This window comes from Centroberyx gerrardi, chromosome 11, assembly GCF_048128805.1.
Source record: "Centroberyx gerrardi isolate f3 chromosome 11, fCenGer3.hap1.cur.20231027, whole genome shotgun sequence".
NCBI lineage: Eukaryota > Metazoa > Chordata > Actinopteri > Beryciformes > Berycidae > Centroberyx > Centroberyx gerrardi.
In genome coordinates, this window is record NC_136007.1 from 27,978,716 (window position 1) to 27,994,205 (window position 15,490).

General features: G+C 40.0%; 1 protein-coding gene across 1 annotated transcript in view; it reads left to right on the top strand.

The window, feature by feature from the left end:
- The first annotated feature begins 3,926 nt into the window (after positions 1 to 3,926).
- Positions 3,927 to 15,490, top strand: part of tmem132e (transmembrane protein 132E) — a 321,617-nt gene continuing 310,053 nt past the window's right edge. Inside the window, exon 1 of the mRNA XM_071915145.2 lies at positions 3,927 to 4,010. Coding sequence (XP_071771246.1) covers positions 3,950 to 4,010 — 61 coding nt within the window. The 5' untranslated portion in view covers positions 3,927 to 3,949. The remainder of the gene's footprint in view (positions 4,011 to 15,490) is intronic.

Below are 15,490 nucleotides of genomic sequence, written 5' to 3' on the forward strand. Positions count from 1 at the left end.
CTGAAAGGGAGCTGGAAATTTGCTGGAAGTTTGATGTTAATAAATTGTCTCTCAATATTAAGAAAACTAAATTTATGGTTTTTGGAAATCGAAAAGAAATTGATGGGGATATTGAATTAAAAATCTGTGATGTTGAAATTGAAAGAGTTTTTGAGACAAAATTCCTAGGGGTTGTGATTGATCATAAATTAACATGGAAACAACATATTGACTATATTAAAGGAAAAATTTAAAAGTCAATAGCAATCCTGTATAAATCTAGGGATATATTAAATCATAAGGCCTTGTATATAATTTACTGCTCACTTATACTTCCTTACATATCTTATTGTGTGGAATTGTGGGGGTCAACCTTTAAAACGACTATAAATTCAATAGTCTTACTACAAAAACGAGCCATAGGTATTATTAATAAGGCTGGTTACTATGATCACACTAATCCACTGTTTATAAAATCCCATGCTATGAAATTTAATGATTTGGTATATTATAAAATAATGCAAATAATGTTTAGAGCTAAAACAAAGTCACTCCCAGACTGTGTACAAAGGTTTTTTTCAATGCAGGAGTGCAAATATGATTTGAGAGATGTTTGTAAGTTTACCGTACAAAAGGCTAAAAAAGGGATTAAAAGGAGATGTATTTCCATTGTTGGGGTTAAATTATGGAACAATGCTAATATAAATTTAAGAATATGTAACTCACTTTTGGTTTTCAAAAGACTGGTTTATAAAGCTATTTTTGAGGGTTACAAGTGTGAATGATTTTTATTTTATTATTATTTTTTATTTCTGGAGGGTATCTTAAATTGATAAGAATGTAGGATAGGCATATATAAGCGTTATGCTTCTGCCTGTGCCTTTTCAGTCACTACTTAATACATAGATTGTTGATTTTGTTTATACTGTCTAGACTGCTTATACTTATTGTATATTATATTGTATATTGTATATACTGTTTATACTTATTGTATTGTGTGTGATGACTGAATAAAATACTACTACTACTACTACATTCACTCTGCTAATCCAACAACTAGCCTATGTCTGAATAGTTCATCACACAAAGCTCTATAGTCGCGATGTTCTGCAAACGCGTACAAGGATGTCACATTTTCTCCATGTTTCCTCATGTTGAAGTGTGCTCTTTTGTATATCATAGTTTTCTTCACAATGAAGAATGCATGAAATCCATTCTTTACAACATCGTATTGCTGTTGCTGGTCACGAGTCAGATTAAGTCCTTTCAAAATGTCATCTGCTTCATCGCCCATACATGAGGGTGTTTACCTGGTTTTCTTGGGTGGATGTGTGGAGATTACTCGCCTGAGAACAGCACTCAAAACTCATAATCCATTTCTCCCATTCCTAGGGTTTGGTGAAGTCAAATAGCTCTGGCGGCTGACTGCTGAATGTTGCACGTCATTTGCAGCCTTCTGATACAATGATGTGAGTGCATTGTTGTTGCTGCTGTTGCACCCCAAAAATCCCTCTCTTGACCAATATTCATAAAGAACCGTCATGAATATTTGTTCCCAACATCAAAAATCATCATAGTAGGAGCATCTGCAAAACAAAACATTTTTTTTAAAACTAATTTAAAACATGTCTAATTTAAACTACCAATTTAAATATTAATATTAGCAACGTCAACAACAATAATTACAACAACAACAATAATCACAATAATACTAATCATAATAATCATCATAATAAGACAAATTTTAGAACAAATTAAACCATCACATAGAAAAAAAGATATAGGGGCTAGTGGGACACACTCACATTGACCCAAACAGAAACTGGTCTAAATCTGCCTAGAGGGATTTAAGCGAAGACATAAATAGGCAGGAGTGAAACCTCTTTCTTCGTTAGGATACTTTCTGGCAGTCCTCTCTGATGAGGAGGAGGCGGGTAAGCCAGTCACGTGATTAATTGAGGTCTGTGATGCCAATTTTGAGCTACGTCAAGCTAGCCAGAGCCGGCTTGAATAATGCCTGAAGTTATCCGGTTTTGCCTTCAAAACAAAAGCCTAAGATTTGTAACATACAAAGCAAGGCATTACTGATTCTGAAATTCTGATCCATTCTTCGCAGGGGCTGTTTGACTAAAAAGTTATTTACATATGCAGATAAACTAGGGTATTTCATTGGTGGCTTATTCTGACTGACTTGACACCAGGAACTGGAGCTTCCATTCTTTAACCTTCCAAGCTGGCTGGTTTTGGTGTTTTTTGGTGTTTGGTGTCTGAGAATTTCTTTGCATATTTGACCAGGCCACTAGAGACCAAACATCATGGAACAACCTGCCAGAGGAGCTCAGGCTAGCTCAGTCAGTTTTATCCTATAAATATCTTTTCTGGGCTGGTTTTTAATGTAATGATTTGTTTGAATTTATCTTTTGTTATTTATCTTATATTATCTCTTTTATTTATGTTTTCCCTTTGCTTTATTTCTGTTTATTTGATATGTTGTACTATTTCTTCTGTTTTTATGTGATTTTGTTAACTTAAACATAAGTGCTATATAAATACTATTACTACTAAAAATAATAATAATATTGGCAGTATTGTATATATGGTATCGTGCAAAGGCTATATGGCCTACCTGACATTACTCAAAAAACAAACAAACAAACAAACTCGGGCTTTTATTTTGAAAATTAAAACCGGAAGTCCACATTATTTGATTCTATCCGGCTTGACACTGGCGAGATGTGGGCTCTTCAGCAGATTTAGGAGCACACGCTTAGTTTGGCGCAGAGTTAAAAGACCTAACTAATGCTATTGTGGCAAAGACAGCGCTGAAGTTCATTCACTCTTCCTTTATAAACACCGGAGAGAGGAGCAGTGAAGTCCGACTACTGGAATTAATATTAAAAAAACGGGGACTTGGTCGGACTTGGCTGTGTTACAGACTCCACCAAGCAGCGCCGACGATGCTCCGGCTCTGTGGCTTAACGTTATAAAGTCAGACGGAATAAGAAAGTAGCCTATCTGGAGTTCTTCTGTATTTTTTGGGATCTGTTTTCTTCATCTCCTTGCATGGGGGTAGCCGGTTGAGTGACTGTCGCAACACGCTGCGGTGGTGGAAGTATTGGAAACCCAAGGAGAAGCGTGTTTTCGCAGCACACCTACACCTTTTGGGGTTGTTTTCGGGTGTAATTTCACCGTTCGCAGCCTCAAATATATCTCTACCTTCTTATCGGCGCTTTGGAATTTGAATAAAACCCGAGAAGTCATTGGCAGTTGGACCAGAACAGTGCGGACCCAGCGGCTGCCTTTTCGTCCTTCTCTCCATCAGCGCCAGCGTTTCCATGATTTGCGAAAGGGATTTCATTTTTTTGAATTTTGAATTGGAGCACGAATAACCACATAGACAAATTGATTCGATTGAGCCTTCTTCCCAGCTGTTTATTTGGGGTAGTCTAGCCCTTTTTGGGGTAAGTACGCAGATCCCCCTTGTTTTAAGCCAGGGCGCACGTCATTTCTCCGCTGATTTGTCCGTTGATTTATGATTTTTGGGGGGCATTTATCGGCTTTCACACAAGGACTTGGATCCATTTCGGGAACACTGGGGTTTTTTCCCTCCCCAGTAGCCCAATTTGGAGCCGGATACCTGTAACTTTCCTCCCCTATGTGGGAAAAAACCCTCTTTTCTACTGAAGAAGACAAAATCTCGCCGTGCCTTAGGTTTGCTGCTTGCCGTGACACTATTAAGACTGTCATTTGGAAGACTGGATAACCTCGATTGAGGCAACGCACACGTTGTCACGCACGCACACGCGCTCCTACAGACACATATCCATCCATTGCGCATTATCCAACTTCAGAGCCTCGGAAGAACTGCAACAGCATCGCGTGGAGGCTATTACCTGCAGAGAGGTTTATTTATTCACCACCGGCGACTGGAGCAACTGGGATTTTTTACACCCGTCTGGGGATTTCTACCATGTCAGGTGCACGGTATTGCAGAAGGACTCTCCTGGTCTGTCTGGTGGCCCTTTCAAACGGTGAGTACAGCCTACACCCCCCACCACCACACACACACGCACACACGCACACACACATACATACACACACACGCACACACACCACCCCACGACAGGCTTTCATGGTCATAATAGTGTTGCATGGAAAAGTGAGGTGCCAAATTTTCTGCAACATGCAACTGCAGAGGTAAGCAGCTATTCTGATTGGTCATTTTCGAAGATGGACACACACGCACACATCCTGAGGAAAAATAACTAATCCTGTAATACATTTAAGAAGGATGCTATACAAGTATCACAGCGAACCTATAAGTCCTTACAGGAATTGGAATGTTACTGGAATACATAGGAGCAAAAAAAAAACCCTGAAAGTACCATAAGGTCACTGTAAGCTCACTGTTGAGAACCACAGACACACTATAAGTCACTATGGCAATATTGCATATATATATATATATATATATATATATATATATATATATATATATATATATATATACATATACATACATACATACATACATACATACATATATACATATATGTGTGTATGTGTGTATATATATATATACATATATATATGTATATATGTATGTATACATACATATATACATATATGTGTGTATGTGTGTATATATATATATACATATATATATATGTATATATGTATGTATACATACATATATACATATATGTGTGTATGTGTGTATATATATATATACACACACATACATACATACATACATATACATACATATATATACATATATATATATATATATACATATATATATATATATATATATATATATGTGTGTATATATATATATATACACACACACACACACACACACACACATACATATATATATACACACATACACATATACACACACACATACATATATATATATGTATATATATATATATATATATATATATATATATATATATATATATATATATGTATATACACACTATAGGAGATTAACAACGTACCATTGGAATATTATAGTTATATATACCATAGGAGATTAAAAAAAATGCCATAGAAATAGCCTATATACCATAGTAGATTATAACTCACTACTGAGTACCACACAGACACTATAGCAATATTTTAGGATTATTGTAGGAATAGATACCATAGGAGATAAAACAAAATACCATAAAGTACAATACGGTCACAATACACTCATTATTGAGAACCCCAGACTCACTATCATTCCCTATAGGAATGGCATAGTTTTTTGTTTTTTGTTCCAACTTTATATTTTCTATCCTGATTGCACACAAGTACATTTCCTTTGGAGCTTTTTTGTGCCAACGCATCAGTTTTCCACAGTGGAGGAGATGAACTATAGATAGCCTATAGATTGCCCTACATTAGTCAGATGCATCCAAAGGAATAGTGTACAACGTCCTCTATCGAACATCCGAAAAGATGATGTCCTAGTGATCTATTTGGACTCCAAAACACTAATCCCCCCACCCCCAAATCTAACTCCTTTTATTCATGCAGCACTCTTTCCCCCCAGTAAGTGGAATATGACATTGCATTGCGAGGATGAAGCACAATGCTGAGGGACACACTGAGTCGTGGCACCTCGCCGTCTCTGCTCCTCCAGTGGCATCCCGTACAAATTCAGATGTAGGGAAGCGATGCTGCTGAGCCAGATCATAGCCATTTTTTTTTTACATATTTCTTGCATAACCCTCCCTTGCATCCTTTTTCAGCCATCTCGCACAACATCTCTTCTACCCTTACAAACTCCTGCCTCAATTTTTATTACCACGCAAAAGGAACGCCTACGTCAAGACTGCACTCTCCTTGATGGCTTTACCGGGCTGCGAAGCAAAGTGTACTGCATGCTGCAACGCGCTGCCCACACGGATACCACCGAAGCCTGTGGTCAGTGTTGGCTCAATGCAGGGATGCCCACCTTTGCCGGACAATGAAGGCACCGCTGTCAAAAGCAATTTCACTAACAGATTTGGCGCACGGCCGGCTGCCTCCGAGGGTTTGTTTCCGAGGCTCTCGGTTGCAGAGACCTCCGGTTCCCCACACACACACACACACACACACACACACACACACACACACACAAGCCCCAGCTGCACTCACCCTAATAGTTTAAACCACCCTCCCGTCGTCACACTCGTATGCTAAGCAAACAATTTGTAGGAATACCTCAAGAGAAATCGGGTAAACTTGACGGATGAACAGTTAAGCAGACGAATACCCCGGTGTGAAAAAGCAATATTGTGGACTTTGAGATTTTTTTGCTCCAGGGGAAATGGGGCGGATTGTAATGAATCTATTACTCTTAATTCCTCTTACTTATTCGAGTCTCCTCGTATGTTTTCTTGGCCCCGGTGTTGCGCATTTCCTGGCTCGCGTCTGAGCCTGCAAACAAGGCTTCGGTGATAAAGACTAAGCTGGTTGAAGAGTTGATTATTCAGAGCCTCGCCGTGGGAGTGTCCGCAGCCCAATATTCCTGCTGTTGATCAGCAAACAATCTGGACAATGCAGAGAAATGACACTTTTATGTTGCGTTGACGTCGCCCTCTGCTGCTTTAGAAAACGTTCCACCAGCATGTCGGCCACTGACCAAATAACACACAGCCTCAACCTACGCACGAAGGATTTGTTGTGAAGTGGCCATTTTCATCAGCAGTTGCTCTCCATTGGCTTTTATTTTGAAATTTGATATTTTATTGATCCGCAGAGGGAAATTCCCTTTTCTCTTGCCCCCTCCCCCTCTCCACAGGGAGGTCAGAAGTCACATACAGAGCAGCAGTCCTGGAGCTGGTAGGGATTCAGTGTCTTGCTCAAGGACACTTCAGCAGGGCGGATGCTTGCTGACATGAATTTGAGTTTGAACCCGGGTCTTCTGGTTGAAAAGTGTTTTCTTGACTCACTACTCCACCATGCAGCCCCGTTTTTTCCCCAATTAAAAAAACTTACCATATCAGAACTAGGATCCGACCATTATGGGTTTTTGAAGGCCGATATCAATACTGATATTTTTGTGTTGGAGTCGCTGACAGCCAAAATTTTGCGCCAATAGTTTGTATCTTTGTTTTACCATTTTTATGCGTTTTCCCCATATTTTTATTCTTATCAGAGTGGAAAAGCTTCTGAAACGGTATTTAGACCTTCATTGGACACTAAAACTCCATTGAAACCCAGACTAATGAAATTCTTTTAGCTTTAGCAGCTCAGTAAGGCAGTGGTGGCAGGTAATGGCAGTGGAAACTCCGGGATACATTCCAGCCTTTTTAAATAAGGAATTATTTTACAAAAAACATCATTGAACAATTAAATGAAAACATAAAATGTGCAAAGAAAATCAAATTCTCAATGAGAGTGAGAATGTCCATCTTCATCCACCTACTGTGTACGGCAACTCTTGGCTTGAGGCGCACACTTAGCAGGAACTGACACGGGGAAGGGGGAAAAAAAATTCAGTTAACTTGGATAACTGGATTGTATGGATTATGACTAATGGCTTTACATCGAACTAGGTGTGGCAAATGTAGTGATTAAGTAGAACTAATTGCTCAAGGCTGCTTCTGCAGTCAGCTGCGTAACATGGCTTGGGGAGAAGTGTTTGCCCAGTCATGGTTTGTATGTACTTGGCAGCCTTCCCAGCAGCAGCCTATCTTCCAGAGTAGACACTGGACAGAGAGCAGACAAAGCGGCAGTGTGACAGACCAGCTCTCATGTTCTGGCCTAATTGATTTACATGTGGTTAAATGAGCACTCTCACACTCTCGCCGTGATTGTAGATGTTTCAACGCAGTTTTTTGAGGTTATTTTGCAGAGAACCCTCGCTCCACATGATCAACGCCCCGCAACTTCAAAATGAGTCGGTGCCGCTTGACGTAACAGATTCTTTCGTTTTATTCTATTTTTGGTCTATATTGTGGTGTCACGATGTTGCGACTGTCACTTTTGTTTGGGCTTGTGTCCGCGAAGCGTATTGTTTTTATATTTAGCTAGCAGCCCTCAGTAGATTCTTGAGGGAAGTGCTTTTCATGGCGTTTGCTGTCAGCATCAAATAATTGTAAGCCCTTGTTGAAGTGTGGTGTGGCAACCTTTTGCAAGTTGATGTTTTCTATTTTTTAATTTTCAATGACAGATGCGCTAAGGGCTAACATCACGTTCTGCTCTGAGCAGTGATGCAGTGCACTACAGTGCAACCTTCTAGTGGAAATGACAAGAAAAATAAGCCATCACTGGAAAGACGGGTCCTTGTTAGACATGCAGCTGTACTCTGTACTACAATCCCCCGTTTTCCAGGTGGGCCTGACAATCTGTTATGATCTGTAATGGACCTCTCTTTAGTTGACGTTTGGAACAGACTGAGCCGGGCTTTTTATTATAAAAATCATGCTTCAACATCGTGCCTCTCCACGCTCAGCCCTTTGTATATTTATTTTGTTTTGCCACAAGCACTTGCTTGCGAGGCATTGTGGATGTGGAGTGGCTGTTGTGGAGTGAATTCTAAGGATGTTGTCCTTCGTTGCCGGTGAAAGGAACCTTTTGTGGAGCACTGGTTCCCTCAGATGTGGCGTGATGTGGAAGACCTCTACCAAGGGCTCGAGGGCTTAATGGCATTTTTTGCTGAAAGGAGCACGCAAATTGTTTACAACGCATTACCCTTCGCACGGCAGGCCCTGAAGTCACTGATTTGAATTTTCATGTACTCCAATGATGAAAGCATGCTTTCTGCCAGAGGTGATGGCCTTAATGGCAATCTATTTACCCAGTTGTATATCTTCCCAATTGGTTTTCAATCTGCTAAAATGCCCCCCTCTTTTTTTTAAACAAAGATTAAGTAGAGTAAATATAACATACATTATTAGGTTTTTAGGCTCATGGATAGGTTTGAGATGGCTTTTTTTCTTCCTGAGCAAGAGGCCATTCATCTCACATGTCTGTGAACAGCCTCATCACCTCAGACAAAACCTCAGTCTCTGTGCATATGACCGGTGTAAGGCTCCTAGCATCACACTTCCGAAACAAAGTCTAGGATAGTATGTAGCAGCTAAACCAGAAAGCTCTTGCAGGTATTGCTTTATATTTAAACAGGTTTCCATCCATACATGCAGCCCATCTGTTTTTTTTTTCCCAGGCAGCATGAGAGATGTTTTTCTTTTGCTTTTCGTTCTGTTTATCTCTGAAAATTGGAGAAACTTGTCTCTAAGATAATCCACCACCTGCTGGGTTTTCATGTAGAGGTCCTGTATTCAGACCGTGTGCTGAGCATTCATTTGCAGTGACAGGTGGGGAAAGCCTTCATTACTATGGCAACCCATGACACACATACAGTAGATACAGGAATATAGAATTTTCATATTTTGACAAATTACTTGAGAATATATCCTCATGTTTTCAATAAAATTCACATTATTTTGAGGCATTTCCAGACTTCCTCCAACTTTTATAAAACCCCCGAAGATTTGCCACCGTAGCTTGGATGATTGTGATGCTTTTTTTTTTATAGCCTGTTCCCTAGACCGTGGCATTTAGCACTCAAAATATGCTCATCACAAGCAACTATAAACTATAGTTTGAACAGCACTAAATTTCCTGGTTCACTGAAGGAGAGAAGGGGACACAACTTCTGCACTGTTGGATTACATGGCCTTCTTCCAACTCTCTGAATTTCTTCAATCATGCTCAGAGGGCAACAGACTGTCTTTTCACATTAGGCTGCCACATATGTTTGGTATTAAATCAGTTCTTACGCACTACACCTCGCGCACAGATGCCACAGTTCCTTTGATATGAAATGGATTTCTCCCCTGCCTGTGTTTATTGTGAGTTGTGCTTGGAAACATTGTTACCAGCCACATTTGCATTGAAAACGAACGCCTGTGCCGCAGAACGGGCCGAGCATTTATACTCATTCCTCAAGAAGAACGACCACTTCTTGTCCGCTTTGTAGTCAGCTGGGCTCCGCCTAACACCTTTATCAGATTTCATCGTCTAGATGTGACAGCACCCAGCGTGGCACGCTTCTCTCTGTCTGCGGTGTCGCCGAGGGGTGTAATCCTTTTCCTCTAATTCTGCTGGGCTCATCAGGGCACGACTATACATCCCACGCTTAATAAGTTGTCTCCCCCTGACTGACTGAAAAGGGAATGATAGGTTATAAAAATACCCTGCAGATCTCTGACAGAGGGAAAGGTTACAGTGAAGTCGGCCCCTCGAAGGCCTTTTAAGAGAACTCAGTGAAATACAAATTTGAACTGAGGGAACGGTACGTGACATTATGTCCACATATGGTATGTGACATATGTCCACGGGGAGGGCAAGACCTTCCCTGTTGTACAAAGCACTCCTTGCCCCGCGGCCAGGATTGTACAACCTCACAGAAGGTCTGCAGAAGTGATAACCGCGCTTAGAAAGTTGCGTCGCCTTCCGTCTGCCGGGGAATTAGGCCTAGCGCTTATATTCAGAACCTATCAGCTTATTTTGTGGACCTCTACCGTTTTTTACTCCTAGTTGAGCAGATACCGACTTAAATGCACAATTTGACTAAATGCATTCATCAGATAGTTTACAGGGAGCTTGAATACCTACTGATAGCGATGAAACCCCCAGTGAGTTGCACATTAAGCGAAGGGCAAGTGATAGCAGTTATAAATTGAGAGAACGCGTATATGGAACAGAGCTACAATGGACAAGGCTAGATATGAAAAGGCCCATTTTCTTTCATGACATCAGATAAGACAAATGTACTGCGCGTGTATAAAATGAACGTGTTATTTGTCTCACTGGAAAAGCTGGAGCCACCTATGCAGAGATCAACTAAGTCAAAACAGAAAGCCATCTGGGACAGAGGTCTTAGTCAGCTCTCCTAACTTGCATATCAGCAATATCGCCCAATGGACAGTTTCCCCCCCCATATGAGGGATTTGTCTGCGATCAGCGCAGTGGAAGCTGAAGAAATATGGGCAGATTTTTAGCCCCTGGCATATCTTGCTGTATCTACTCTTCTTCCCCAGGCTCATCCCCAATGCGACAAATCTGTAAAAGGAGACACAGACATACTTCAGCCATGCTCCAGCCTGCCAACCAACTGTCTGCTTCCCCTCCATAATAAGCCAACTCTTAATTCTTTTTGAGCGCAGTATTGTTTTCAGCAGTGAGATTTGGTTTCCCTGCCGCAGTCCATTGGGTCTCGCTGGTGTGATCATAAGTTCACAACTATTTCTCGTCATCAAAAATCAAAATTATGTGTTATATTCACAGTAATACAATAAACTTTACTTAGAAAAAGTAAGCAATATCTGCTGCGGTTTGGTTACGGTTTGTAGTAAGGAGCTGTCATCCTGTTCCTCTGCTTCTTCTGATATGACATGAACGCAGCATTAGTGGTCGGTACAATCAATCAAGAAGCTGTGACAACAGATAAAATAACTAAGGCGTGGATGAAGTAACTATCAATTTATTCAAAATTATTTCAACGATTGGAAACAAGGGCTAAATCAAGTATTGTTAATTAATTCAAATAATGTTTTTTTTACCTGTATACCTGGCTAAAGATGTTAGATGTAGCTATCAGCTCCACATCCCCCGCACAACAAGATTTCAGCATTTTCTTGTCTTTCTTTTCTCTATTTCTGCACCACACTTGCTACTTTGTGCAGTTTGCGTGTAGAGAAGATGCAGGTTTTCTACCCGGAAGTTTTTGTAAGTAAGCACTGCAATTTGGTCCATAGTATGGCTGTGATTTATGATCCTGCTGGAAGGCTGCCGTTTTTGAAAGCTTCAATGTGTGGCCTTGGCTGGCACGAGTACTAGAGGTTCAACAGTGGCTCCTTACCAAATACAACTGGCGTCATGCAGCATCAGCATTTTCTGATGAAATAGGCTACCACTTCAGTTCCATTATGGACCAGTCTCGTGCAAGTTCCTCTAAAATTTTAATCATTTCACACTATATTTACCTTCCTGCTTCTAAGCTGTCTTTGTCCTTGGACAGTGCCCTGTATGACATTTTCTCATTTGAAACAAAATTCAGACAAATTAAGCACCAGCATAGCATTATAGGATATGGGGAAATGTCTGCAAATATACAGTATATAAATATATATATAAATATGAAATGTGTTTTTTTTTATTAAGTTAAAAATTCTATGAACAGAACCCATTTAAATGTCACGACAATGTGTTTTGAGACTGGAGCTTTTTGGAGTGTTCAAAAAGCTAAGAAAATGAAGTGACTGTGACCAGAGAACACCGTGTTCACCGTGTTGAAGTTGTCTCCAAAGTAAGCCTGAAATCAATCAATAATGTTGTCTAGGACTTATTGAGGTTAGAGGCTGTGCATATCTGGTGAATACAGAATTTGAATGGTAGTTGTATTGATTTCTACACATCAGCGTAACAAATGCTTTACAAATTAGGCCACCATAACATTGACTGCACTGGATTTGCCTGACAGCATTGACCATGTTAAGTATAAAATTCATTCAGTCATTCATACAAACCTGTTGATGGTGACAATGTGGAAATCTGTAAGCCTCCAAATCCAGAAAAGTTGAATGGAAAATGTTGAAAAGTTCTGATGTTGATGAAAAACAAAGCAACACAGAAATGCATTCAGGTCTGTGGTGCTCAAGGCTACAGTGCCATAGCTTGCACAGTACACTAAGTGTAGCACACCAGCCAGTGACCCATGGATTTAGAATATAGGCTAAACTGTGTCAAACAGAATTTCATCTTTGACCCCTGAACTTACCGTTATGTTTATTAATTATATTTGAAGTCAAAGGCTGTAACATTAACCCATTTTTAAATTTAGTTCATGCATTTCGTTGCACTTTCAGTCACGGATGGCTGATATTTTTTCTGCCGTGGGGAGAAATAAGATGTCTATTTTTGGTTGTGAACCCCATGAAATCCCATTCTACTTTATCTAAATATGGCAGAACACATAGTGAAGGAAGTACATGCTGCGTCCACAAGCCAGTCACGGCATCATCCATTCCAGAATAAAGCCCTTTTCAGGGTGTGGAAACTTCACCAAACATTGTCTGATTTCTTTGGTCTTGGAGGGTTATGTGAGGCGTTGGTGTTAGTTTTCTTAGGGAATCACAAGGTTGACAATAGATATCACATGGAAGTATTATGTACCGTCACAAAGATTGGCTGGGTGACACGCAGCTTGATTATTTTCTCTGACCACAAATGCATAAATGGTAGGTAACTGACCATTAATTCAAAGAGCCTTGCTGTCTGAAAATTTGGCATTTTGCACTAATATTGGTAAGCACAAATAAATAATTAAAGCTGCACTTTTATCTAAAAAATCCACCCATCTTATCAGCCTAAATCACAAAGTGGGGCTGCAACAGAGAAGAGTGTCCCATCCCCGCTAAATTAGATGTCATAGATTCACCCATTTGCCCAAATGAAATTCTAGTGTCAGGTATGGACACCTCTCCACACTGGAAGTGACAAATTGAAAACAAATCGCCCAACTGTAGTGGAAACCAGACTGTTCAACCCTTTAGAAGAACGACATTAATAAACCAGAAAGGAGTAACATGTTTAGGTCAGTGCTCCGACTTAGATATGAAAAGGTTCACTTAGATAAAAATAAATTGAGGTAACAGCACTTTGTGAAAACTGTGAGAAGAGCTCAGTTCTTTTGTGAAACGTGTTTGCGCGCAATCCTTTGACATCTGCTCAGCGCACTCGGTTCGTAAAACGGTATTCCCTTCCCGACAATGAAGACAAGGCAGGTCCCACTATCTTACAGAACTGAGGGAGCGTCCCTTAACACAAACCGTTCTGTCTTAAAACTTTTTATTAATTGACAGGGCTTCAGTCAAAACTAGTTTGTATTCCTGGGGCCAATACTGATGGCCAATCTCATGTAAGCAGAATTGTCTCAAACCAGTCCGTGCAGTAATGTGGATTTACAAAGCTATTCATCTACAAGTTCTGAACTGTGACTGTGTGACGCGTAGACATGGAAAGTGGATTGTGCTTTACATAGGCAGTGCCTTTTTAGATGAGCTGAGAATGAAGCTATTGAAAACTGACTACAGGCAGATTTGCAAAATATTATTGGTACAGTTACTTCCTATGAATAAATGAAAGATTCTGCACTGACTGAAGTTAGATCTATACTTTTTACTATGTGCTCCGTGGCCTATGAAAGCATCACTTTTTCCTGCCCCTGAGCACACTGCCCGATTGAGCAATGCCCAGTATAATCAATTATTTTATTAGGTTATAGACTACAGGCTTTGAGGGAAAAAGGAATCCCTGGCTGTTATAATAGCCTCTGCTATGCCATATTAGGTGCAAAAGACATTGTAATCATTTTACCGTAAGCCTATGAAACAGGATTTAACCTGCACAAACCAATAAAATCATGAAAAAAAATAAGGCTGGGCTACTTTTTTTTTTTTTTTTTTTTTTTAACACATTTGTACACATAGGCTAACAAGCTAGAATTTTAGTCATATGTTTCAGTTAACATTTATACTGAACAAAAATATAAACGCAACACTTTTGGTTTTGCTCCCATTTTTCATGAGTTGAAATAAAAGATCTAAGACTTTTTCTATGCACACAAAAGGCTTATTTCTCTCAAATTTTGTTCACAAATTTGTTTAAATCCGTGTTAGTGAGCACTTCTCCTTTGCCAAGATAATCCATCCACCTGACAGGTGTGGCATATCAAGATGCTGATTAAACAGCATGATTATTGCACAGGTGTGCCTTGGGCTGGTCACAATAAAAGACCACTCTAAAATGTATATGTTTTTGTTCAGTGTATTTTGTTGTCCTTGATGAATAACGAATTGCTTGTAGCGCTTAGGGATGGGCATGAGTACTCGAGTACTCGATTTGGACGTCAGTATTCGTTCAACGGTTCAACGTATAGAGTACACTTTTTGCTTTGTAAAAAAAACATGTATATAATAAATATAAACGTAAATTGACCCTGTTCTATATTAAAAGTTTAAATTTTTTGGACGGGACTGCTAGCAAAAATGATAGATCTGCGCACGCATTGTTACAGGATCTAACGTTACAGGCAGAATGGCGACCAGACATAAGAGTGATGTTTGGAAGTATTTCGACAAAATAGACGAAATGAATGTGCAGTGCAAGCTATGTAACGTTAAACTTGCGTATCATAGAACAACTAGTTCGATGATTAACCATTTGCGCATTAAGCACAAGGAGAAAACAGCAGAGACAGATAACAGGCAGTGTCGCATCACCTCATTTGCTAGCAGTGTTAGCACATGCCATTGTGATGCCACCAGGGCATAGAAGATTAGCCAGCTCATCACGAAAATGGTGACTGGAGATATGCTCCCGTTAAGCTTTGTGGATGGAGAAGGCTTCCGTGAGCTGATGGCGTTTGATGAGCCGGAGTACAAGCTACCATCGCGGCGAACAACAGCTACAAGAGTGGAGAAGATGTATGAGGAAAGCGCGGTGAAATTGAGGGCTGATC